The sequence below is a fragment of the Phoenix dactylifera genome, unplaced genomic scaffold (genome assembly GCF_009389715.1).
Source record: "Phoenix dactylifera cultivar Barhee BC4 unplaced genomic scaffold, palm_55x_up_171113_PBpolish2nd_filt_p 000112F, whole genome shotgun sequence".
Classification (NCBI taxonomy): domain Eukaryota; kingdom Viridiplantae; phylum Streptophyta; class Magnoliopsida; order Arecales; family Arecaceae; genus Phoenix; species Phoenix dactylifera.
The window spans coordinates 557,360-583,727 of record NW_024067684.1 but is presented as its reverse complement, the minus strand read 5'-3'; the positions used below and the strand labels follow the sequence as shown (position 1 = coordinate 583,727).

The 26,368-nt window shown below is 39.9% G+C and overlaps 1 protein-coding gene across 3 annotated transcripts; it reads left to right on the top strand.

The window, feature by feature from the left end:
• Positions 1–11,081: 11,081 nt before the first annotated feature.
• LOC103715395 (histidine-containing phosphotransfer protein 2-like) lies at positions 11,082–25,683 on the top strand. Of its 3 annotated transcripts, none has more exons than XM_026807803.2 (7): positions 11,082–11,186; positions 11,509–11,548; positions 12,058–12,188; positions 12,291–12,359; positions 13,559–13,630; positions 16,672–16,744; positions 25,309–25,683. In XM_026807803.2, exons 2-7 carry the CDS (start codon positions 11,537–11,539, stop codon positions 25,351–25,353), a joined length of 402 nt encoding a protein of 133 aa, XP_026663604.2. In that variant the 5' UTR covers positions 11,082–11,186; positions 11,509–11,536; the 3' UTR covers positions 25,354–25,683. The 3 variants fall into 3 exon arrangements, with proteins under 3 accessions (XP_026663604.2, XP_008801230.2, XP_038972494.1); XM_008803008.4 differs by lacking the exon at positions 11,082–11,186 and adding an exon at positions 11,253–11,355; XM_039116566.1 differs by lacking the exon at positions 11,082–11,186 and having other exon boundaries at positions 11,307–11,548.
• Positions 25,684–26,368: the final 685 nt, after the last annotated feature.

The window sequence follows — 26,368 nt, the reverse complement described above, 5'->3', positions numbered from 1 at the left end:
CTATTCTCGGTGAAAATAATGGAGGAATCCATCCCCCTCATTTTAAGATGCTACAGTTGAAAACTTACGACGGTACTATGCACACAGTAAACCACTTGGAGATTTTCAAAGTACTTGTAATGCTCTAGAAAGCCATTGATGCAGTATTGTGTAGAGATCTTTCCGGTATTTTTCAAAAGATAGCCCAATTATGGTACACCGGGCTACAACCAAGCTTCGTTCACTCATTGGAGCAGTTTGGAATGATGTTCGCTGCCCACTTAATAAACAGTAAGAGGCAAAGAAAAGGTTTTGACACCCACTTTGTCATCAAGCAGAGGGAGGACGAGCCCCTACGAGGCTAATCAGCCGCTATAATGCAGTGACATTGGAAATCCATGATTTGAATCACATGATCGCTATGTTAACTATGCAAACTAGACTGAAGACATCCTAATTACTTTTCTCCCTAGAGAAGAGGTTCGCAAGGGATTATGATGACCCAAAGATTGATTCATAGATTGATTTTGATGATCACAAAACCTTGAAGTATAGATACTAATGTTTATGTTGCAAGGAGAAAGATATTTATTTTGCAAGGAACATAGCAAGTTGGAAGAACACAAGAAGGCCTCCAAAGCTCTCAAGTTGGAAGAAAGCTACAATTTATTGGCCCAAGTTTAAAGTTCAAAGGATTCAAATTGGAGGAGTAAAATCAAAAGAAAAATTCAAAAGAACAGTCTTCGAGTCGACTCCAGTAGAATTCGAGTCGACTCCGGAGAAGTATGAGTCGACTCCGGAGAAGTATGAGTCGACTCCTAGGAGTCACAGGCAGAAAAGTCAGAGAGCAGTTTTCGGGTCTGAGATTCGAGTCGACTCCAGTGGAACGCGAGTCGACTCCGATGGTTCGTAGGTCGACTCCAAAGAAAGCAAGAGTCGACTCTCAGCGGAACACAAGGAAAAAGTCAGAGAGCATTTTTGGGACTCTGAGATTCGAGTCGACTCCCGCATTGCACGAGTCGACTCTGAGACTCCGCAACCATCAACAGACAGAAAACTAAGTTACTGCCTCTGAGATTCGAGTCGACTCCCAGACAGCTCGAGTCGACTCCAAGGCAGCGCTACACCAAGATGGCAGAAGGCTGTGTTTCGCAAACTGAGAGCCGAGTCGACTCCAAGGAAGTTCGAGTCGACTCCAAGACTGGACGAGCCAAAAGACAGAGGATCGGGAGTTCGGGTTCTGAGATTCGAGTCGACTCCCAGGATAGTCGAGTCGACTCGAGAGGACAAAATTCAAAATTGGATTCACGGACTTCAGTGGATGAGCCGACTCCGAAATTGCCAAGTCAGCTCCAGAAGTTGGCGAGTCGACTCCAGGTTAAGACGAGTCGACTCCCAGTCGAGGCAAGCACATTAATTCAAATTTGGAACAGTGGCCGAGTCGTCTCCGGTAAAACACGAGCCGACTCCTGCAACAGGCGAGCCGACTCCTAATCGCGCGAGTCGACTCCGATCCCAACGGTAACATTGTCAGGAAGTGCAGACTGTGTCCAACGGCTCTTTTTCTTGTCTCTAACGGCTATATTCTTGTTTCCACGCCATCTAAAGCTATAAAAATAAGAAGAGAGCTAGGGGAGAAATTAATGGAAGTGGGAGAGATCATCTAGGAAAGAGATCTCAAAGAGATTGCAAAGGAAATCTCCCACAGGCACAAAAAGGCCATCCAAAACGAAATAGAGAGAAGAAGAGCATCCAAGTGAATCCGAAAGCTTCCTCTCCATCCGTGTGCTGCCTCGGGGATCCTCTACTTCATGCCAAATCAGAGGAGGATCAAGTAAAGAAGAAGCCGAGCTCCTCCATCTTCAAAACTCGTTTGAGGGCTTCTCTTTACTCTATTTGTTTATATTGTCATATCTGCTTGCTTAAGAAGCTTTGATTTGTTTTTATTCTTTATTTTAATATCTTGTAACTTGATTCAATCAAGGGATTGAATCAAGGGGTGTAAGGTTTGTTGGTAAGCCAAAGGGAAAACCAACGGGATTAAGGTTTGTTGGTGAGCCGAGGGTAAAACCAACGTGTAAGGGTTTGATTGTGAGCCCGGGAAAACAATCGGGGTTGGTTCTAGTCGGTGAGCCTGGGAAAACCGACCGAGTTCGTTGTGCGCTCGTAAAACAACAAGTTGGGTTGTGAGCTTGTAAAACAACCGACTGTAATATGTAGGATTATAGTGAAATTCCCAAGAAGTCTTGGGGAGTGGATGTAGGTGCTGGGGTGCACCGAACCACTATATGTTTGCTGTGTTTGTAATATTTTTTTGTCATTATCTAACTCACACACTTACTCACTTAGATAAATTGCTTGCTTAACTATTATCCGCGAATTCTTTAGTTGCAAGCATACTCAATCAAGTCACATTCTATACATCAAACTGTCGCTAAGTTTAACTTTCACTGCGCATATATACAACTTAGCATAATTAATCAAAAAGTGCTAGAAGTAGCTTAAAAGTTTTAAAAGACCCAATTCACCCTCCCCCCCTCTTGGGTTGTATCTACTGGGCAACAGATTATGTCGAGCTCCTGGCTAGGCCAACAAGTACATCAATGCTTAGGAGGCCATGATGGCTCAGTGTGAGTCAGTCGAGAGCAAACTCAACAAAAGAAAGAATAATAAGCAAGCTTAGGAAGATTCAGAAGAGCCTAGTAAGAAGTTAAGGAAGAATGAAGAAGGTCCTCGTCCATCGAGCAATCCCTCTAGGAGGTTCAAGAGGTATACTCCTCTCAACATCCTGCAAGGATAAATCCTTAGGGAATTTCACAATCGAAGCTATGTGAAGTAGCCCTGAAAGATAAGAGCAACAGCTCACAAGGATATGATTTAATTGTACCAATTTCACCGTGACTACAAGCATGACACCGAGGACTGCATCCAACTAAAGAACAAGATTGAGGCCTTAATTCAACAGGGCTACTTTGGTGCTTACGTTCGCGACCCATGAGACTGAGCAGAGGCTAGTCGGAAGCAGCCTGCCCTCGAGGTGCAAGTTGACAATCAATCGACTGTGGGGGTCATTAACACGATAGCTAGTGGAATGGCTGCTGGCGCTACGAGTTTGTCCGCCTGAAGAGCCTACTTATGAGCTGCCCAAACTGAAAGCTCGACTTTAAAGAGGCAGAGGACAGACGAAGTTACCTCCTTCTCAGATTCTAATGTGGAGGGCGTTCATACCCCCCATGTTAATGCTATTTTAGTTTTCTTTACCGTAACAAACTACGATATAAAAAGAAATCTAGTGGATAATGGAAGCTCAAGAGATGTCTTGTTTTATGAGGGTTTTTGTAGAATAAACCTACCGGTTGATCAATTGAGGAAGATCAGTTCTCCTTTGATCATATTTTTTGGAGATCTAGTTTCAGTGAAGGTGTCATCTTGTAAGCTTATAATGATACCTTGTGATAACCAGGCTTGAACGCTATACATGTTGTCTCCACCTACCACTTGCTAATGAAGTTTCCAACCAGAAATGGTATGCAAAAACTACGAGGCGACTAAGCACTTGCTCGATAGTACTATATCGCCATGCTCAATGGAAAGAAAATGAAGGAGATGTTGCCTATTGAAGGCTTGGATGTTAAAGATGAACAAAGGCAACATCATGGGGATCTAGCCGAAGAACTTCTTTCAGTTCTCTTGGATGAAGGACACCTAGAGCCCATCTCGATGACACCACTAAGGCCCAGCTTGTGGATTTCCTCGGAGCCAATGTTGATATCTTCACCTGGTTGACCTCTGACATGCCAAGCATAAATCCAAATATCCTCATCCATAGGCTGAGTGTGGACCTGATCCACTGGCCAATTCAACAAGAAAAAAGGAGCTTCATCCTAGAAAGACAAAAAGGCCATCAATAAAAAGGTGGACAAGCTTCTCCACATAGGTTTTATCCATGAAGTCGACTATCCTGACCGGTTGGCCAATGTTGTCATGGTTAAGAAGGCCAACAGAAAGTAGTGAGCGTGCATCGACTTTACCGACCTTAAGAAGGCCTGCCTAAAGGATAGTTTTCCATTGTCGAGGATAGACCAGCTAGTCGACGCCACATCGAGATATCAGATGCTTAGCTTTATGGATGTTTTCTTGGGCTATAATTAGATCCAGATGGCACCTGAAGATGAGAAGAAGACCTTATTCATCATGGACAAAGGGCTCTAATGTTATAGGGTCATGCCCTTTGGATTAAAGAATGCAGGAGCCACTTACCAATGTTTCGTCAACAAAATATTCAAGAACTAGATCGGCCATAATATGGAGGTTTATGTTGACAATATGTTGGTAACAAGTCGATAAGCCGAACGCCATATAGCCGACCTAGATGAGATTTTCTAGACCTTAAGAAATTACCATATGAAGTTTAATCAGGTAAGTGTGCATTTGTGGTTTCCTTAAAAAAGTTTTTCGGGTTCATGGTGACTTAGCATAGGATTGAGGTGAATCTAGAAAAGATTCCAGCTACACTAGAAATGGCTCCCCTAAAGACTTAGAAGAAGATTAGACGCCTCACAGGTTGCATTGTGGCATTGAGCAGGTTTGTGGTGAGATCAGCAGAGAGGAGCCTACCCTTCTTCAAGGTTCTGAGGAAACCAAAGAACTTTTGCTAGACAGAAGAATGTCAAGCCACATTCATATAGTTGTGAAGCTACCTTAGCACGCCATTGCTACTCTCCAAGTCGAGCATGGGTGAGATGCTATACCTTTACATAGCTATTTCCCCGCTGGCTATAAGTTTAGTCCTTGTTCGAGAGAAGGGAGGAATCCAAAGACCACTATCCTATGTAATTCGGATCCTCGACCGTATTTTCAGGCTCATTCCATCACTATGCTGACCAACCAATCCTTAAGGCAAGTTTTGTAGAAGCTAGATTCATCAAGGAGGTTAGTCAAATGGGCAGTTAAACTTGAAGAATTTGACATCCACTACCAATCCAGGCCTTCCATTAAGGCACAGAAATTAGCCGACTTTATTATGGAATGCTCAATCCCTGGTGACAGGCAGTCAGTAGACTGCCAAGCAAGAGTGGAGTAGGATTGATCTTAACCAGTTCAGAAGGAGTTGTTGTAGAGTATGCATTATGCTTCATCTTCAAGGCCTCAAATAACGAGGCAAAATATGAAGCCCTCCTTACTAGGTTGAAACTCACTCAGGAGCTTGGGGTTCAACACCTAACGGCTCTTACTGACTCCTAGTTGATCGCTAGAAAAGTCCAAGAAGACTTCGAGGCAAGGTCTCCTATGATGGAATGATACCTGTAGAGGGTTAAAGATGTCTCCTAGATCTTCAAGGAGTTAGAAATTCTACACATCCATGGTCGAAAAATGCTAGGGCTGACCTGTTATCGATGCTTGCCACCTCGGATTGTCCCGACCTTCACAAGATGACCTATTTGGAGGTGCTTGACCAGCCGAGCATAGAAGAAGAACCAACCTCCATGTTGTAGACTAATCTAGACCGAGTTGGATGGACTCGCTCATGGAATACCTTCAAGATAGGAAACTCCCAAAGAACCAGAGGGAAGCCCGAAGGCTAAAGAACCAAATTACGTGCTACATGCTACTGGAGGAAAAGCTATACAGGAGGTCATTCACTTTTTCCCTCCTCCGATGTCTCCTATTGTCTGAAGCCAAATACATTTCTAGAAAGTCCATGAAGGAATACGTAGAATCCATTTGGGAAGCAAAGTGCTAGCCTACAAGGTCCTATAGCAAGGTTACTAGTGGCCGAGCATATAGAGGGATGTTGCCAACTTTTTGAGAAGGTGCTACCAATGCCAAAGATACACAAACATCTAGTGGTAGCCAACGACACCACTTACACCGATTAGCGTGCCATGGTTATTTGCCTAGGGGGGATGGATTTTTTCAGACCATTCTCTTAAGCAACTGAGCAAAGAAAGTTTCTGATAGACGCTATTGACTACTTCACTAAGTGGATCGAAGCTGATCCCTTAGCCTAGATCACCAAGGAAAATACCTAAGACTTTGTATGGACATATACTAATCGCCTCTTCAAACTTTTCCAATCCATCATCATCGACAACAGGAGGCAATTTGACAATGCCCACTTTAGGGAGTTTTGTACCGATTTGCAGATAGAGCACCATCTCACCTCAATCGGGCACCCCCAATTGAATAGAGAAGCTGAAGTTACCAACAAAACCATTCTAGAGGGTTTGAAGACATGACTGGATAGAGAAATGGGACTCTGGGTGCACGAGCTCTACAGTATCCTCTGGGCATATCGAACCATTCATCGGACTACAATGGGAGAAATGCCCTTCGCTATTACCTTCACCATTGAGGTAATGATGCCCATGGAGATTGGGCTGCCCTTGTATTGGGTGGACCTTCTAAATGAGCAGAGGAATCTAGAACATCTTCGAGACAGCCTTGACCTCCTAGAAGAAACTATGGAGCAGGCCTAGATTTGTATAGCTGCCTATCAGCAACGAGTAGCTCGGTATTATAATTCTTGGGTGAAAGCTAAATTTTGTCGACTTGGAGACCTGATACTTAGGACAACTGGTGTCACAACAAGCTGAACATGGCAAGCGCTTACCAAACTGGAAAGCCTCATACAAGGTATCTGGAGTAGTGTGGCCTAGAACCTACCACCTCAAGCATATGAGCGAGAGACCCATACCTCAAGCATGAAACTCTACAAATCTTTAGATATATCATCAGTAGGGCACATTAGTGTACTCTGTAAGTCTGACTCATCAATTAAACTATTTTCTTTTCACAAAAGATTTTGTGTTTCAAGTTGGACATTAAACATATAGTCTAGTGCACCCTATAGTTGTCGCGACCCAAATGCCCTCGAATGCAGCAAGTCGGACAAGCTATTCAATGGTCCCGACCCACAAGCCTTTATGGCTAGGTAGTCTTTGAGAAAATTTTCATTGAAATACTGTCCCTCGCACCAAAGACTTGGTGTGCTAGCCAACCTCTCCAATAGGGATGACCCAAGTAGAGTACCGGCTTTTGTGTCAAAGACTTGGCATGCTGACCACCCTTCCGCATTAGGACGACCCAAGTGGAGTACCAGCCCTTGCGCCAAAGGCTTGGCATGCTAAACGACCTCTCCAGATTGGGTTGGCCCGCGTGGAGTTTGTGCCGAAAGTTTGGCATGCTAACCAACGTCTTTAGGTCGGAATAGCCTAAGTGGAGTACCGACCCTCGCATCGAAGATTTGGTGTGCTAACCGACCACACTAGGTTGGGACAGCTCAAGTGGAGTACCTGCCCTCGCGCTGAAGACTTGGCATTCCAACCAACCTCCTTAGGTCAAGCGGCCCAAGTGGAGGTGCTGGCCTTTGGACTGAGAACTTGGCATATTAACCAACCCCCTTGGGTCGGAACAACCTAAGTGAAGATACCAATCCTTCAGATGGTCGACCTTCATCAAGACTTTAGCAGCCCTTCTGGATGAATGTGCCCCACAGACACTGCAAGCGACCATTAATAATGGGGGTCAAGTCCCTCAATGTTCCTTGATGGCAAGTTAGAGATTCAATCTGAGTCTGAGACTCGACCCCTAGAAAAGGTGACGGCCAACTGCTAATGAGACAAAAGCACTCTGCATTGGGCTCCTTCTTGGAGACAATGCAGTTCACTTCCTAGGTCAACAACATTAGAGACTGGTGGGTCTATAAAATCTTGATTAGTCTCTCGTTAAGGTTAATCAAGTTAGCGGCTTGGCCAGCAAATGGATCAGTTGCTTGAAGCAACACCTATGCTGCAGTCAAAACTCCTAGCATTTTGGAAGACCTAACGAGTCCTCAATCTTAATATCTATTATGTTAAGGAGTTTCCTCTTGCCTCTTTGGGCTTCAGTTGAAACTCTATACATAGATGGTAGCCAAAAGTATCCTAACTGAGTTAGCCGTGAGCTTAGCTTTCAAGTTGGCTACAGAACTAAAGAGTGAACGGCTAGGACTAGTAGAACTTGCAGCAATTCGAGACATAGGATAAGCATTGGTCAATTGATGAGGAAGAGATAAGATCCCCCTTCTTACGCTAGTGTCGAGATTGGTGGCCGAAGAACTGGAAATAGAAGGCATAGCAGGGACAAGAATGAAAGGATCAACCTAGTATAGAATAATACTGCTCGGGGGCTAAATGGAGCTTCTACAATTAGATCAGGCTTGACCATAGTTGCCGGTGCTTCTTGGGATCTCTCAGTCTAGGATGGTTGCACCAAAGGCCGGGGGCAAAATTTTTAAGGTGAAAATGTGTGCATGGGGATCCTCCTTGGGCCGAGGAACCCACATCTTTTTCTTTGGTTGAAGTTGGGTTCTCTACACCCTTAGAGTCATCACCAATCTCTTTGACAATCTGGGATGGAGAGGGCTTAGACAAGCCTTCGAGGAAATCCTTAGCCAGGCCTGAAGTACATTGCTTCTTGCCTTGGGACTGACGCACATATTAATTAATAATTTAAATTAATATCTTGATTTAAAATTAATATGTTAATTATTTAAAATTATATACTTAACTATTTAACATTATGAATAAATCATTTAGAAAATAATAGTACATAGTGTTCACTTAAGATTGGCTTTGTTTTATATATCAATGACTAGCAGTTTATGGATTTGATAAGGATTATGGCATTTTTGACACTTGATTTTGTACACAATTGTTCTTTCTTTCTTTCTTTCAAGAAAGATATATACTTGTAGGGTATCATCTAGATATTCTATGCAAAGAGTGAGGGAGATCTTGATACTAATTATTAGCTTGTTCTATGTTGTCAATAATGTCTAGGGATTTCCAACCTTCTATTTCTTCCTTTTTACTTTATCACTTCCTTAGACCATGTTTCATAATGTAATATAACTCCACTAAATGAACAAAATAGAGGCCTGCTCTATTTTAATTGATAACTTAAAATTTTAACATTTTTAGGATTTTATAATTTAATTTTTGAAGATGAATCTATGACTACATTTTTGATAAGAAAATATAATGTGCTCGATCTTTCATGTGCATCATATATGCATATGCTAATATTTATATTTTGTAGCATGCTAGTACATCCTGAAGAATTATGGTGTAGGGTGCTGTAACTATTTTTTATTTTTGTTTCAGTAGTTATGGGCTTTTTTGTCAAGAATTCAGTTGGATTTTCTATATTGTATACATATTTAATCATGAAGAGACTCTTGCGTAACTAATTATCAAGCAAAAGATCTCTAATATGCTAAATAAAGTTGAGAAAGATAGAATTAGATAGTTTATCAACATGATGGTTACATGAAACATGTAATCATATATGGCTAGCGAAATTGGAGATTTTGTTCTTTTGGCTCAATGGAGCATATGAGCATATTAAGGTGAAACAATGAAAAAAATATGTAGGCAGATAGTTTGTGATAGAGCCTATTACTCTCCTCTTTTTTCTCATATTAGAGTCTCGAAATCAAGCCTTCTTGAATAGAGAGACTCTGCTATATATAAAACTGACAGAAGTGAGAGGAGGGCGAGTTTATCAATGTAGGGTGGTCTTGGGTGGTTTCTCAACTGCTCAAAATCATGCCTTCTCTAGCTCTTTCAAAATTAGATGGAGTTAGGTCGCATTAGGTTAGCCTATCATGGGCACCCAATGACTCAAGTCCATTAGATATATCTTTGGAACTAGTTTTTACAAATGTGGAGCAAGTCATGCAAATTATTTATTCTCTAGAGAAGCGAAGTTGTTCTTAAACCTCTTCAAATAGTATTTAGTAAAATACTTCACTTGAAAGTTATAAAACTCAAATCATGGCTTTCCATCCTCTTGGCATTCTTTATCCTTTTTTCTTTCCCCCTCTTTGCTTCCTCAGCAAATGATATACATGCTAATCTGAGGAGACATATGTAATGAATGTATGCAAAAAAGAATGATGTATCCACCGAACCCTTAAAAGATTTCTATAAAATAATAGTGAAACTTATTATCTGATCCTTTCTTTGACCAGAATTTAACACATTTAATTTTTAGTCCTGCACCCATTTATACAGGATTTATACACATTTGCACTTATATTATATATTTTTATACTAGTTTTTGCATACAGTTATATTTTTTTTCTGTATACAGTAATATTACCTCTGTAAATACTTATATGGTTATCTATAGCCCTATTCATATCGGAGAATGAGCGTGCACAATTGTTAAGGGTTGGAAATTAAAGATTTTTTTTGAAACAGGTAGTGGGTATTAAAATTCAGACTAAAAGTTATAACCAACTTAATCAAGAGACCGGCTATCAATTTACTAAAATTAATAGAGTTCTTTTTTATGAATATCTTTCGAAAAAAATCAAATTTGCATGACCACTCTTTTAAAATTTATATTTATTTTTATATCGTCATAAAACACTGTTTTTGTACAAATACCCTAATATAATGGTTTTTCTAACATCGTTAATAAAAACCATATTTATTTTAGTAAAAATAAAATAAAAATATGAAATTATTTTTTTGTCCCCATCGCGATTGCGTAAATGGTTCTATTTGCACATCAACTCTTAAGTGTATTTTAGTCATTTTAATTTGAAACCATTATTTTTTTAACGGCATTAGATGATATGGGTACATATGCAAAAATAAGACTAAAAAAAGAATAGAATAATAAAATAAGTATTTTATGAAGAGGGGTGTGTATATATATATATATATATATATATATATATATATATATATATATATATATATATATATATATATATATATATATATATATATATATATATATATATATATATATATATATATATATAGATATATGTGTGTGTAAGTATCCATGCAAAATTTAATATTTAAAAAATATTTAAAAAATTAAAATTAATATTAAAATGATGCTCGTTGGACTCTGAACCATGTGTCAACGGATCAATGTGTCCCATCTCCATTGGTCACATCCTCAAAATTAAGAATTAAGAAAGAAAGTCACATTGGCATCCAGGTCCAACGCTCACTTCCTAGGTCCAAAAAGAATTAAGAAAGGGAAAGAGAGGGGGATAAAAAGAAGAAGGGAGTGAGAACAGATGCCAGAGATGGTGTTGCCCCCCCCTCCACCTCATAAAGTCAAAGAATATTACTACCAAAAACCGAGCACAGCAAACAGCATCACCACCCCAGACCAATATAATATACTCATTATTATTTGTTAGTTGGTGTTTACATTATCTTCTTATAATTTATTATTTATCATCTTCTTTATTTGTTTATTTATTTTAATTTATTATTTATTTATTTTAATTTCCCTCCCTCTCTCTCTCCGCCTCTCGTCCTGCGAGCTTCATTTGGAAAGTTTACGCGAGTCATTTAATTGCAGGCAGGATATGCTCTCTGTCTCCCTTCTATTTCCTCTTCGCTTCGTTTCTGTTTAGGGTTTCTTTTCTCTGTTTTTTACCCATTATTTTTGTTTCCTCTGCTCTCTCTGTCCGCCTTTCTCTATCTTATTCTCCATGGCTGCAACGGCTCTCAGGGAGCAGCTCAATGGATTGGTGAACTCCATGTTTGCGGAGGTAGTCTAATCCCTTCAGTGCATCTGATTTGTTCTTTCTTCTAGAATCGTTTGTTGGTATTTGGGGTTTTCATTCCTGGGTTTCTCGCGGGAAAACTTTGCGCTATTTTTTTGTTCTTTTTCTCGAATCTTTGGTTCTCTTGTTGGTTTTGATTTCATTTGTTTCAGACTGATTTTGATCGACTGGTTAACTAGTCTGCTTCTAGATCTCAAGGAAGTTTGTTTCTGTCGATTCATGATCGTTCAGCGTTTTTCCAGCCTCTTGGATCACCAAACTCGACAGATTTGGCTTCGATTTGGTTGAAATTTTCGTTTCTCCTTCCATTGTTTCCATGTTAGTGTTTCAAAAATCTCGTCTTCGATTAGATGGGTCAAGATTTTCGTGGTGTTTTTTTTTTCTTTTAGTATTTGATTTGAGTGGTTTGAGTGGACTAGGGAGTGAGGATGGGGTATGACGTAAAAGATTACGACGATTTTGTGTCATCTAGCGACGCACTTTTGTTGTTTCAGGGATTGTTGGATCAGCAGTTTCAGCAGCTTCAGATGCTACAAGATGGGAGCACCCCTGGCTTCGTGGCAGAGGTGGTGACCTTGTTCTGCGAGGATTCAGAGAGGATACTTACAGAGCTGACCAAATTAATGTATTGCCCATATGTTTGTTTCATGTCTGTTTGGATATAGATTTCGAGCTCTTTTTGCTGATTTACTTGATTCTGAAATGGTGCCGTGTGCTTATTGTGCAGGGATCAAGCTGTTGTTGATTACTCAAAGGTGGATGCTTACGTTCACCAACTCAAAGGAAGCAGCTCTAGGTTATTGTCCTTTTCCTTTTTTTTATTTTGTCTTTCATATTTCTGTTTTTTTATTATGGATTCTTTAATGACAGGATTGACATTATTTCCCACCTTGCTATATGCAAAAGATTTTTTGAGACAATCATTTAGCTGCTCCTGATATGCTATAACCCTTCTCCTGATATCCATTTCTGACTCTCTTTTAGTTTTAATAATTGCCGAAATCATTGAATCCTTAGCTTTAACTGGATGTGCCATTCTAACCTTAAAACTTATTTAAGGTAAATATTATTTTGTGGTTTTAAATTTCTCAAATTTGTTTTTATAATCTTTTAGGTGTTGTCTTGACTGGTTATTCCCATGTTTGAATTTTTAAATATTTTATTCGTGTGACTGGACTAGGAAACCCTCTCTCTCTCTCTCTCTCGCATGCGCTTGTTTACTTGCTCGCTTTCTTTTCCCCTCACAACCACAGGTAGAGTTGGTCTGCTTGAACATCACCCTGAATACTCATCCCTGCACCTGCATCCTTATTAAAAGTTTCATGGCTAGAGGGTTGCGAAGGCAGCCTCAAAAAGGCTTTCATGTTATATATAATACGATATAGAAAAAGCATACAAATTTCACCTAAAGGTTACTAAAGTCCGACATGTGCACTGCATGTGAGGTGAAACTAACACTGTAGGAGAAAAAATTTGGTGGTTGCGATGGATTGGTGTCCACGCCGAGTCTTCCAAACAAGGCTGGCTTCACATAGAGCAGTCTTGCAATGAGGGCCCATACCTGACAAATTGAGAAGTTAATAAAAATACTAAGGAAAAAAAAAGGCAAGAGTGAGAAGGCATAAGGCTTCCACATGCATGCTGGAATCTGGGCTTTCCAATCAAATATAGAGATTCTTGACTTTAGCAATCTAGATACTATGGTGGTTATTATGCATGAATACCCCAACCAGGACTTACTGACCGCCATCCACTGAATGCTGTTGTAAGGTTGTGACAAGCACATGCCAATGTTGAAACAGCATTCTGTTCATGTTCAGATCATCCTGGAAAACATTTACTTAATTTAATTAGCATATAGAGCAGGTTTAACATCATACTTAGTGGGTATAAATTGTATTTATCTGATATCTCCTTCTGAGTTCTTATTTTGTGCTTCATTCTATATTGAGGACTTTGTCTAACATGTTTCTAAGTGGGGTCCCTATTTTGCAGCGTGGGTGCTCAGAACGTGAAACTGGCCTGCATTCAGTTCCGACAATTCTGTGAGGAGAATAACAAGGAAGGGTCGGTATTAGCATATTTTCAGTTGTGTGAAACTAAAATCACAGATAATTTACTTTATTATTCTCAAACTCATCATGTTAAACTAATTCTAGTTTTAAACACAACTTACTGGATTTTCTTTTTCTATTTTTTTGCAACTTATGTGATATTTTATTAGTTGTCTGTCCTGCCTTTTTACATTTCACTACAGCTGAAACTCACCAATTTGCAGAATCTACAATTTTGTCAACTTTTCTTTGCACGTGCCTGGTAAATGTATTCTGTAAAATTTGTTGAATGATGTATAAATTTAGGATGGCTCCATGCATCTTCTCTTTCTCATTTTTTAGCATAAGATCTATTTTCTCAAAATTTCTTCAGCATAGTATTTATGAAAGCTTTATTAAAATCATGAGTGATTCCTCGGGACAGAAAACAGTTAAGTTTTATAGACAAAATTTACTATCAAAGAATAGTGTGCTGTATTACACAAAACGAAATTCTTATCAGATCATCCTGCATTGCTACTTGAACACATGGAAATACCAGTGATGTAGAACGGTCTACAAGGGGAACATACTATTTGAAAAAGTGGCCCAATAAAAAGAAAAAAAAAGGGTCTAGCCACCTTAGGTGCACAGTCAACCTAAAGTCAACCTGTGCCGAAGTGATTGATTGCTATAGTCACATCATAAACATAATTTTTCCTTAGAAAAAAAAATCATCTGGCATAGATAGATATGCTGATGGGACCAGACTAGTGCTGAGGATATCTGTCTTTTTTGCCTTCATATGTCACACGTCATAGGAGAGGTAGCAGCCAGACTTGGGACCTTCTGATAACAAGGATTAAAATTGCTGGAAATTTCAGTTTGCACCTAAGTTTTGATTAAAGTTGAAGTGTGAAAGATGGACTTTCAAAGAATGTGGTACCAAGGATATGAAACTAGAAAGTTTGAGAGTACTTCCTTACCAAATTCAAATTGGAATCCGCAATATACTATTATAATGGGAACTCTGATATGTGTGACTCCAAGTTTCACTCTATTTTGTTTTTCCTTTTCCTCTGTCTTTGAATTTTATCTTGATTATCTGACCCCAACACAGGGCACATAGTGGAGGTGATACCTGCAACTCCATGCACTGTTCTCATTCTTTTGCATGAGACAGCACTTTTTGGCATATTCTTTTTTTTTTCCCTTTTTTTATTTTCTTATTTCTAGCCCCTTTTGGTGGACTAACGTTAAGATAAACAAATGATTTGAAGAGGCTCTGGAACAGCTGACTTGTGCAGCAGGGGTTAAATCTCAATAGAGGGCTAGTTAGCTGTCGGTAGAATAAAGTTTGAGGATTGATATTTGAAGGAAAAGAGGAAAATGCAACACATCCACCTAGCCAAAGTACAAAGAAAGTGGTCCACAAGGAGGTAGCACATGCATCTGATGCTGATCTATGAAGAGAGGTAGTTGGATAGGTTTCTTAAAGGAAGGTTCCTTTGGTGGAAGGTTGCTTGATCTGGAATTCACTTCTTTTCCAGTTGTCTGTTTCATGAATCATAAAGTAATGGAGCAGGCAATGTTTAATAATGCCAATAGGGTTGTCCTTATCATACAAATAAGAAATGATCTAGAAATAAAGGAATAACTTAGCCATCAAATTATAGAAAGTAGTGCTTGAATAGTGAATGGCTAGTGTTGTGCCTACATGCCTAGGCAGTCCCACCAAGACCTTGGGCAACCACAATGCCTAGGCACCTCATGCTTTCATAGCTGCTGAGTGAGACAACTGCCTGAGCAGCTAGGCTGGTGCCTAGTCTGGCACTTCGCCACTTTTTGATGCTAAGGAGGGTGCCTATTCATGATATTATTTATCACTTTAAATTCCAGCCATGATTCTTTATGTATAGTATAGAATTTAGTTGCTACCTAGTAATTTGGGGTATATTTAATGAACACAGTGTTTTCCCATGTATTTTCTATGAAGAAAATTCATGCATCTGCTATAACTTGATTATAAAAGGCAAGAATGTAAAATTTATTAATTTTTAGAGATTTTTTAACTCGAGGCAATCTGCTTGACTGTAGCCTAGGCATTTCAGCGACCATTGCGTAGGCATTTTGACAACCTTGCAAATGACCTCGAGCTCTTATATTGGTTGGGAGAAAATTCTCTATAGATCTCGTTGACCTTTTCAGGAGCAAAGACGTCACGGAATGGCAATAGAGGTGGAGTATTTTTAGAATGGCATTTCTTCACAATCACTTCTGATGTTGTGGAACCATGACAATTAGGATCTTAAGATGCGGCAACACCTATTTCTTCTCGTCTGATATGCAAATATTCGCCCACTTGATCAACCAAGTTTCTGCCCAAAGCTAGCTAATGAATTTATTATTAAATGGGGAACCACAATAATAAAATTTAATCAATGGATGCTCCAGAACTAAAGCTATGTTCATTCAAGGATGAACCTTAACTTTGAACCCGCCAACCACCATCTCTTCCTATTTTTCTTCTTATATCGTCTCCTTTTTGCAAGGAAACTATGAATGGTTTTTGGATGAAAATGGAAATGTTCTCTGTGGTTTTAGTTGGGTGGATTCCAGGTTTTTTCTGAAATGCATATGCCACTTTAACTTATATATTCCTTTCCTTCTCCGTTTGGAAAAAGAAGCAACACACTTGTTTAGTTGTGCCTGCTAGGCACATGATGTTATTTTTATAGATGAATTTGAAAGATGGATTTTCAAAGCATTATTTTTTTTTAAAAAAAAAGACTTCAAATTATATAATGATATTAAGGTAATGACTAAAAACATAAACACCAATTCATTTGAAGAGACTATTTTGATGCATGTAGAATGTTGAAGATATCAAATAAGCTTAGTGAAGCTAATTACTGAATCTTTGAAACCTTTAAGATACTTAAGTTGATATTGCTATGGATACAGCTCTTATACTTTCCTTTTATACTCTCTTTAAAGTAACTGGCATTATTGTGTTTATGTCTAATTTATTTGAGGACCTTTACCCAAGTTGATGCAAATTCATTTTCTCATCAGGTGTGTGAGGGCTCTGAATGTGGTCAAGCATGAATATTGTCATCTGCGAAGCAAATTTGAGACCATGTTGCAGGTAATTTTGATATGCTAATTTTAATTTTACATTTGGAATTGAGAGCATATCTGAGAAAACCTTTCTTTGGTTTCCATCACCTATTAATTATTTTTTGATTACAGAAAACTAATTTATATATTTAGAGGTTTCAACTCTCTTTGCTTCACTTGTTCTCTCTCCTTTCATGGAGAAATTTAAAGTTCAACCTCAAGCCTCCTTGGAATATGGGGTTCTTGGATTTGCTAGCATCTGCATATTTAGGTTGGGCTCCACTTTGCTTCCTCCTTTTCTTTTTTCCATGTATTCTTTATAAGGAGTGAAGCCAGAATTTTTGGTAAAACTTTAGGCTTCAATACTAATGCTTGATTATGCATCTTGAAACAACATGATATCTTAAGGGGTAATTATAGTTTTCCTCGATGTCATATTGAAATTGTGAACTCTACAACATTGATGAGTATCTTCATTTTCACTTTGCTCAAACGGAAAGAAAGGTTGTTCCTTGTTGTTGGTGCCTGCATCTGCATCAGTGATGCAAATCTTGGAGGAGTTAAATGGTCATCTTATATGAAATAGCATGGTTTGTGTTCCACACCACCAAATTGTCTTCTGTAGAGTAGATTGTTTTCATGCCTATCTTTATTGAAATTCATATGTAGGTTTCCGACTCAACACCCAATTAATTTAGTTAAATTGGTGATCCTGGGCCTTTATTGTGAGCACTGCCTGCAGTGTTGCATTGACATGAATATAAGATTCAAATTCAAAAACGCATTCAGATGTTTGACTCAATAATAGGAAAAACTAGCATAGAACCCATGCGATGCATAGGGTACGATTTTTTCCCCTTTTTTCCAACTATTCTTGATATGCAACTTAGTAATATAACAAAATATACTCAAGGGGTATCTCTGAAAGTGAGACATTACATTGTGTCATTGGCATCCACATGGTGAATGGATAACTCTACACAAGTGCTTCTATGCAGAAACTTCCATCCTTAATATCGGTGATATGGCTTTCCAAAATGTGTTCCAATCTGATAGATTTGGAATCCCTCCAGCCAAAAAGGCTCTCTAAAAAAGAGGCTGACCTCGATCGAAAATTCGAGGAGATGAATATTAAGATGGAAGCCTTGGGAGAAAGGCAAGCCGACAAGGGAGAAGATTTGGAAATTACCACCAATTTGCCTTTCTCCAAGGCAATTATGGACGAACCGCTGCCAAGGACATTCCAGATGCCCCATTTCAAGGTGTATGATGGCATTTCGGATTCGATGGACCATCTCGAGAGCTTAAGGCTCTCATAATGTTATAGGGGCTATCGATGCAGTCTTATGCCGAGCTTTCCTAGCCACTCTGAGGAAAGCAGCATGCCTTTGGTGTTCCATCCTCCAACCACAACCCATTCATTTTTTTTTATTAGTTCAATCGACAGTTTGTGACTCACTTTGTGAGCAATCGAAGGCAGAAGGACACCACAAATCTATTCACAATGAAGCAGAGGGAAGACGAGTCGCTCAGGAGTTACATCAACCACTTCAACTTGGAGATGTTGCAGATTCATGATCTGGATGAGAAGATCACAGAATGAACAACAAAGAGTAGGCTGAAATCTTGTTGCTTCTACTTCTTGAAAAAGAGGACTTCGAAAGATTTGGTCGAGCTGCTGTCTCGAGCTAAGAAGTATATCAAGATCGAGGAGGCAATGGCAGCTCGAAAGGAGGAGAATAGAGCTAGAAAGGGTAGAAAAAGGGGCCGAGAAGAAAGAGAACCCACCAAGAGGCCCATATGCGAAGGGGACAACCGTCGATGATCAAATAGCCCACAATCAAAATTTGACGGATATACTCCTCTCAACATACCTAGAATCCAGATAGAATGTCGGGAATATTTGTAGCGGCTAAAGATAAGGACCTCATCAGCAATCAAGAATCCTAGAAAATACTATCATTTTCACAAGGATCACGGCCACGACACTGAATAGTGCGTCAAACTAAAGAATAAGATTGAAGCTTTTATCGGCCGAGGACATCTTGGTCAGTACGTGGAGAACCAACACCGAGAAGAGGGAGCGCGATGGGATAGGCACTTACTGGAGAAGTTGGAATACCACCGACCCATGGTAGGGTCATTAATACGATATTAGAAGGACCTGCAATAGGACGGTCGAGTTTGTTGGCTCAAAAGAATTATGCTTGAGCAACTCAAAGTGGGGACTTGGCCCTGAAGATACCAAGATTCGAGAAAGTCATCTTTCTCAGGTGCCAATCTGAAGGGGGTACAGACCCTCCATGATGTACGAAGGATTTTACTAGATAATGAAAGCTCTACAGATATCTTGTTCTACGAGGCATTCTAGAAAATGAATATGCATGCAGATCGGCTAGGGAGAGTTGACTCTTGTTTGATCAATTTCTCTAGTTACTCTGTACTGGTGGAGGGAGTAATCACCATTTCAGTCACAGCTGATCAGAAACCTCGACAGGCGACTGTCACACTAGACATTCTGGTTGTTAAGGTCCCCTCAGCATACAACACAATCCTTGGTTAGCCTGGATTAAACATGATGTGAGTTGTGCTATCAACCTACCATTTGATAATGAGATTCCCTATGAGCAACAAAGTCGGCGAATTAAGAGGTGATGAGGCAGTAGTTCGATAGTGCTACGTCGCCATCCTCAAAAGAACCACCAAATCCTTGAAGACATTACCCATCAAAGATCTAGACATCCAGCATGAGCAGAAGGAATAGTGTGGAGAACTAGCCAAGGAACTTATCTCTGTTCCTGTTTTTGACGAAGAAGACAATCAGACAATTCATATTGGCTTGTTATTCGATGAGGAAACAAAGAACTTGCCTCTCTCAGCAATTAGATCGGTTCTTGTTTGGGAAGAGCTCAGAAATTAGAAGCTTGTTATTATGTGAGCAAGCTACTTCCAGGTGTCAAAACAAAGTACCCAAGAATGGAAAAATGGCTGACGCTCTAATGATCTCAACTTAGAGGTTACGACCATACTTCCAAGCTCTTACTATCATTGACATGACTGATCAACTATTGAAGTAGGTATTACAGAAGCCAGAAGTTTCTGGACGCTTGAAGAGTTCGATAAATTATCAGCACCGGTCAGCTATTAAAGTACAGGCATTAGCCAACTTCATTGTCGAGTGCATGATGCTACAGGAAGCTAAGTCTGAGGATAGAAGCCGAGCTCGAGCAACAAGAATCAGAGGTACAACCCTTTTGGATGCTTCATGTTGATGGATCCTCCAATGCAAGTGGATGTGGAGCTGAGCTGATCGTCGCCAACCATGAGGACGTCGTGGTCGAGTATGCCCTAAGGTTTAACTTCAAGATCTCCAACAATGAAGCAGAATATGAAGCACTAATCACCGAATTGAGGTTAGCCCAAACCTTTGGGATAACCTAACTCAAGACTTATAGCAACTCCTAGCTCGTTGTTAATCAGGTCCAAGAAGAATATGAAGCCCGAGATTCTACAATGGTGAAGTACTTATAGAAGATGAAGGAGATTTCCTCTATCTTTGACAAGTTTGAAATTCTACAGATACCTCGAAAAGAGAATATGAAGGCGGATGTCCTATCCAAGTTAGCCAGCCCATGATGCTCCGATCTGAGCGAGACTTACCTTGAAGCACTTGACAAACCCAGCATTGATGAGAATCATGACCAAGTACTCCAAATAAAAGACGAGCCAAGTTGGATGGATCTCATTGTTCGTTACCTCAAGGAGGGAGAACTCATCGACCAGAAGGAGGCTCGTAGACTCAAGCATCAGGCTACTAGGTATACTTTGGTCAGCGACCGACTATATAAGAGGTCTTTTACTTTGCCATACCTCCAATGCCTTCAACCTATTGAGACCGAGTATGCCCTTCGAGAAGTTCATGAAGGCTCATTTAGGGGGCAGGGCCCTAGAGCATAAAGAACTAAGGCATGGATTTTATTGGCCCACATTGTAGAAAGATGCTGCTAAGTTTATGAAGAAGTTCGATTAGTGCAAAAGATATGCCAATATTCAGCACCAACCGACTGTGGAGTTAATTCTGATCGGCATTACGTGGCCATTCGCCGAGTAGGGATGGACATTCTTTGTCCTTCCAACAAGCTATCGAATAGAGGAAGTTCCTTATCGTCGTTGTCAACTACTTTATAAAATAGGTCGAGGCGAAACCATTAGCTCGGATCACTGAGGATAATGCACAGCTTCATTTGAAAATCCATTATCTGCCAGTTCGGGATTCCTCAGGCTCTCATCACCAACAACGACCAATAATTTGATAATGCTCGATTTAGAGATTCTGCTTCGAACTCGACATCGACCATCGGCTCACCTCAGTCGACCATCCCCAAGCCAATGGAGAAGCTGAGGTGACTAATTGCACTATTTTGCAAAACTTGAAGACTAGACTTGATCAAGCTAAGGGCCTCTGGGTAGATGAGCTGCCTAGTATTTTTTGGGCCTATCGAACAATTCATCAGACACCGATCGGAGACTCCTCTTAAAATCTCCTTTGGCACTGAAGTCGTCATTTCTATGGAGATTGGCATTCCGTTCTATTGGGTGGAGATATGACGAGCAAGCTAATGCCTAGAACCTCTATGCCGATTTGGACCTATTGGATGAAGTCAAGGAATGAGCTTGGATCAAGATGGTTGCCTATCAGCAACGGGCGGCCCGATACTACAACTCCCAAGTCAAGGCAAAGCTCTTCCGACAAGAGGACCTCGTCCTCAGAAAAGCCAAGGTTGCCTAACAAGATGACCGCCGGAAGCTTGCACCCAAGTGCGAGGGACCGTACAGAGTTGCGGAAGTCATCCGATGCATATTGACTTGAACAACCTGACGGAACTCCAGTACCTTGGGCATGGAATTCTGATAACCTCCAAGTGTACCACTGGTAAGAGAATTTCGAACTCTATACGTTATTGCTAATAATAAATAAAGTTTGTCTTTGTGCTCCAAAATAGCTGAGTAATGCTGGTTTTGATACATCACCGCTGACCAAGAAATCTTTGATAACGATGGATCGGGCGAGTTTGCCAAAGACCCCCAGTCAAGATTTTTGTGGGCCTATCTAAAAAGCTGAAGCGTCAAAGCATGGACGAAATGTTGGGTGAGTCTCCCAAGGGACCATCGATGACACCACACTCAAGCGTCACAGGGTGAACAAGTCTCCCAAGAGATTACCAATATGTTATTCCCGCGGGCCTACCCAAGATATCGAATAGCCAAATCATGGATGAACTATTGGATGAGTCTTCCAAGAGACCACTGACAGCGCCGCACTTGAGCGCCGCAGGTTAGGACGAGCTTTTGGAGAAGCCACCAGCTTATTAATGGCCAAGAACCAATGAAAGATCCAGTCAAGGCTAGGCTCGAATGGGAAGAAGTATGCTCGGCTTGATCAACCAGATGCTAGCTATCCAAAAAACCTAATCGATAGAATTCCTGGTGAGCCAAACAATTCACCTTTCCAAGCAAGGGGAACCAGGCATCGAGACGAAGAGTCGAAGTCCGAACAAATAACCAAAGATCCAGAGAGCCAAACGATCCATCTTTTTTAGGCGAGGGGAATCGGACACCGAGATGAAGAGCCGAACTCCGACCAAATACTAGGAGGGTTGAATAACCCGCCTCTGTAGGGAGGAAATAAGGCACCAAGATCGGAACCCAAACTACACAACAATGATAACATGGGCATGACCCACTGACCAAAGATTGTCTACGAACAAGGGACAAGGGTCCGACCTAACTATGAACGCACCCATAAAAATCTGCTCTGAAGTTCTCGACCTCATCTGGTCTAAATAGGGACTCAGTAAACTCCAACCTCTGATCTACGACCTATATGCCTATGCCTAAAAAAGGGACAAGTCTACAACCTTGACAAAATAAGCTGAGAATGAGGAGTAAGATCCCCACACAAAGCAGGCAACTCCTGCCTCGGACTCCGACACATTGGTCCAAATCAAAGACAAGCTGCCAAGGCAGCCTGAACAAATCTCGACCAGCTTAGGCGTAGGAAAACGAGCTATAAAACTTCGTTTCGCCTAAACATCAGGAAGCCAACCTACAGCAGTTCGTCATGAAGGATAACCGATGGAAGGACGCCGAAGAAAGGATGGAGAAAGAAAGAAGGGAAAGGGTGGAAGCTTCCATCGGAATAGATAGCTCCAAGAGATGGAAAGGCGATTGCAAAGTGGGAGGAATCGCCTCAGGCTTCCGCCCCTTATATAGAGCTGCGGACGATGCTGATCACATCATCTGTCCACTCATTTGTCTATCAGCTGCCACATGCAAACTCAACATTTTGGGTTTATGCGCTCCCATAGATTGTTCCATTATCAAATTGCGAGAAGGAATGATGGTAGCGGCAAAAATTTTACCCGTATATGCGATGCTTCAAAAACAAAACCGATCTGTGGAATCATGCCTGTCATTGAATGCAGTTTTTTTGGAGTGCCCAAGGTTGATCTAACAACTCAAATTTAGCTCTGTTGGCTCACTCGACAAATGATTTAACTACTTCATTTGAGTCGAGCAAGTACAGCTTGGGCTCAAAAGTGGGGGGCAAGTGATATGGCTTGGATTTTCAATCCCTAAAATATCGCATGACAGCTTAGCTTGCCGAATCGAACGACAATAGGCGTCCAATGAAATCAACAGTCAAGCAAATCTTCAAATAATTAGCGATTGTTATAGCTTGGTGCAATCTCAATCCGTCCAAAAAAGAATATTGTAACTGACCAATAGATAAGAAAAGTGCTTAATTATAGCGCACCTAAAAAGGAATATCCCCACCGCCCCAATTAGCAAATATGGAAAGAGCTCAATTGCTCGTTCGCAAATCTCAGAGCCCTAATCATGCAGATTCGCATCCCTTTCTCTATAAATATCTAGCACGGGGATCCCTCGGTACAACAAAGGAAGCTCCCATCACCATATTCTGAAATTTCTACCTCTCTTTTACCTCTCCTATTTCCTCTCAAAACTAACTAAAGCATCGGAGGATCCTCAGTTGGACATGTTTCTAGTGACCTCCTGATCGTTTTATGTGGTTGTAGAATAACTCCAGCGCCGCGCTACACTTCTCCAACTCTACCGAACAAAGCAGCTCACTTGTCAGCCTGTCCATCTGTCAGTTCGAATTTTGAGCGTCAACAACTGGCATATTTAATATGAACCCTGTGTGATGCGGATTTTTTTCTTTTTCCAACTATTTTTGAAATGCAATATAACAATATAACACATTATAATAAGAAAGCTTTAATAGTCAAATTTTTATTGCATGTAAGCAGTGATCTTTAATGATGACCAAACATATTAATACTGGCACGATTAATATTTGTGTCTATATGGCGAATGGAGAAGTTTGCACAACTGAGCCTCCATATAATATAATAGAAGAGAGATATGGGAACTTAGAATAACATATAAATTTATCTAAATTATATATTTATACCTTTAAATGTTATCTATTTAAACATTAAAAGGAAAACATTAGAAAGGCACTATTTGCTAAGATCTTTTAATATAAATTAAATAGAAAGGCACTATTTGCTAAGATCTTTTAATAGAAGAGAGATATGGGAACTTAGAATAACATATAAATTTAACTAAATTATATATTTATACCTTTAAATGTTATCTATTTAAACATTAAAAGGAAAACATTAGAAAGGCACTATTTGCTAAGATCTTTTAATATACTTTTCTCTCTTTTGAACTTTCTAATTAATTTAAGGCTAGTAACAAACTAATATTTTGCAAAGATGTTATAATGTTCGCATTCTTAAAAAATTTCGAAAAAGAACAACTACTCGCTTCTAATATCAAATTTGAGGATCAAATTCGTTATTGAAAGAGTTTAACTCACTCATTGTTGGAAGAGTCCAACTTTTTTCTAATTTTTAAAAGTGTCTACTAAAAAAACGTCGTAAGTATCTAAGTATCCGATATGTATCCAAGTCAGATAGATATCCAACATGGATTTTCGGAGCTGGACATGAGGTAACACTGCTTACTTGCATTCCTCATTAGAGATGCTGTTATTTAATTGGTTTAAATTATGATCGTTGAGCCCTTCTTATGAGCCCTTAAGTGCATTCCTTATAAAGGGTGCTGCTGCATTTTCTTCAAGTCTTGTTGTCTTCCAGCTTTACTAGATAACTGAATGAGGTTGACACTTGCACTATTAAGAAAATTTTCTAATAGTGGTGTTAAATAGTTAATTTTGAAAATTGCCATGATAACATGGAGTTGTGTTGACATTATAATTAACTTTCTTGAATTAGTCATCATCTGTTTTTACAGCAGCTGCTGACACCGAATGCAGGGAATCAGTAGTGAGATGGTTTAGTGGATTTTCCTCGAATGTTTTCATCATTAGTTTTATAATTAGCAAAACTGTTTTGAGATACTTGTACCTTATTAAATTTGTGTACCGGTTTATTCATCTTAGCTGACCCCAACTAGTTTGAGGTTAAGGCTTAGTTGAGTTTAGTTACCTGTTTATTAATCTCTGGTTTTCTCATGGACTTTTTTTGTTTAATGCAGCTGGAGAGCAGAATTCAAGCTTATGAAAATAAACAGCAAAATTAGAATTTCTGGTGATATCATCTTAGTAGCTTCTTGTTTCTTTAAGTTATTGAACATCTGCAGTATCCTGAAATAACTGTACGACAAATACATGGTGAGATCGTGTAAGAAGTTCTGTTATGTAAATTAAATCAAAAATTCTGCAGGGTAGTTGATAATTAAACTGTCATGGCCTCTTACCATTTCCAAATTTGGTGCTGTAAAGTAATTTAATCTTTCAAAATGGGCGATAATGCTTGATCAGCATTTGAAGCCTGTGTCAGTGTTACAGTTTTTGGATCAACATTCAGCAGGAAGCTTATTAGTTATATTGTTGCCATGTAGCATTCTGAATGATGAGTGCTTGTTGTCTTGCACTGGCTTCTTTACGCAAGGAACAGGATGATGACATCTTTGTAGATGGAATAATAACAGCAATTTTCCTTAGCATATACATTTCAGAAGGCTTTTGTTTGATGTTTGCTGATAAAATGATCTGACGAGCAGTATTTGTGCAATCTGCATGCACACAAACAAAAGCGTCGTGGTGTTGTCTGTACGTACATGCATGTGGTTAGGGTGCAAACTTGGAGATTTGTGGACGTGAATTTTTCAGAAACCGTTTGCTGACACACGAAGAACTGCAAGGTGCAATCTACTGTCTACGTACAACACCAGTTTTAGGCCCTGCATATGAGACAAAGATCATGTATGTTATGGGGCACCACTCTAGGGGCACCAGAATGTACATTAAAAAAAAGGGAAAAATAAAGGGAAAGTGGATGCTGATCATCAAATTTCTCACAGAGAGGTGGCAATAACAGCCGTTGATCCTTGAATCCAACATGGGGACCTCTGGTGGCAAATGCAGTAGCAGACATCGAACTGTCCCAGTACTCAAATGGGAGGAGGGAGACTGGAAAGGGGGCAAGATCTATGGGTTGATGAGCGGAGGAAAACATGACCTGTTTTGGATATGTATTGGCTTTGGATTCTTCAATTCCCAATACGAACCTGAATCGACCTCAATCAATTTAGA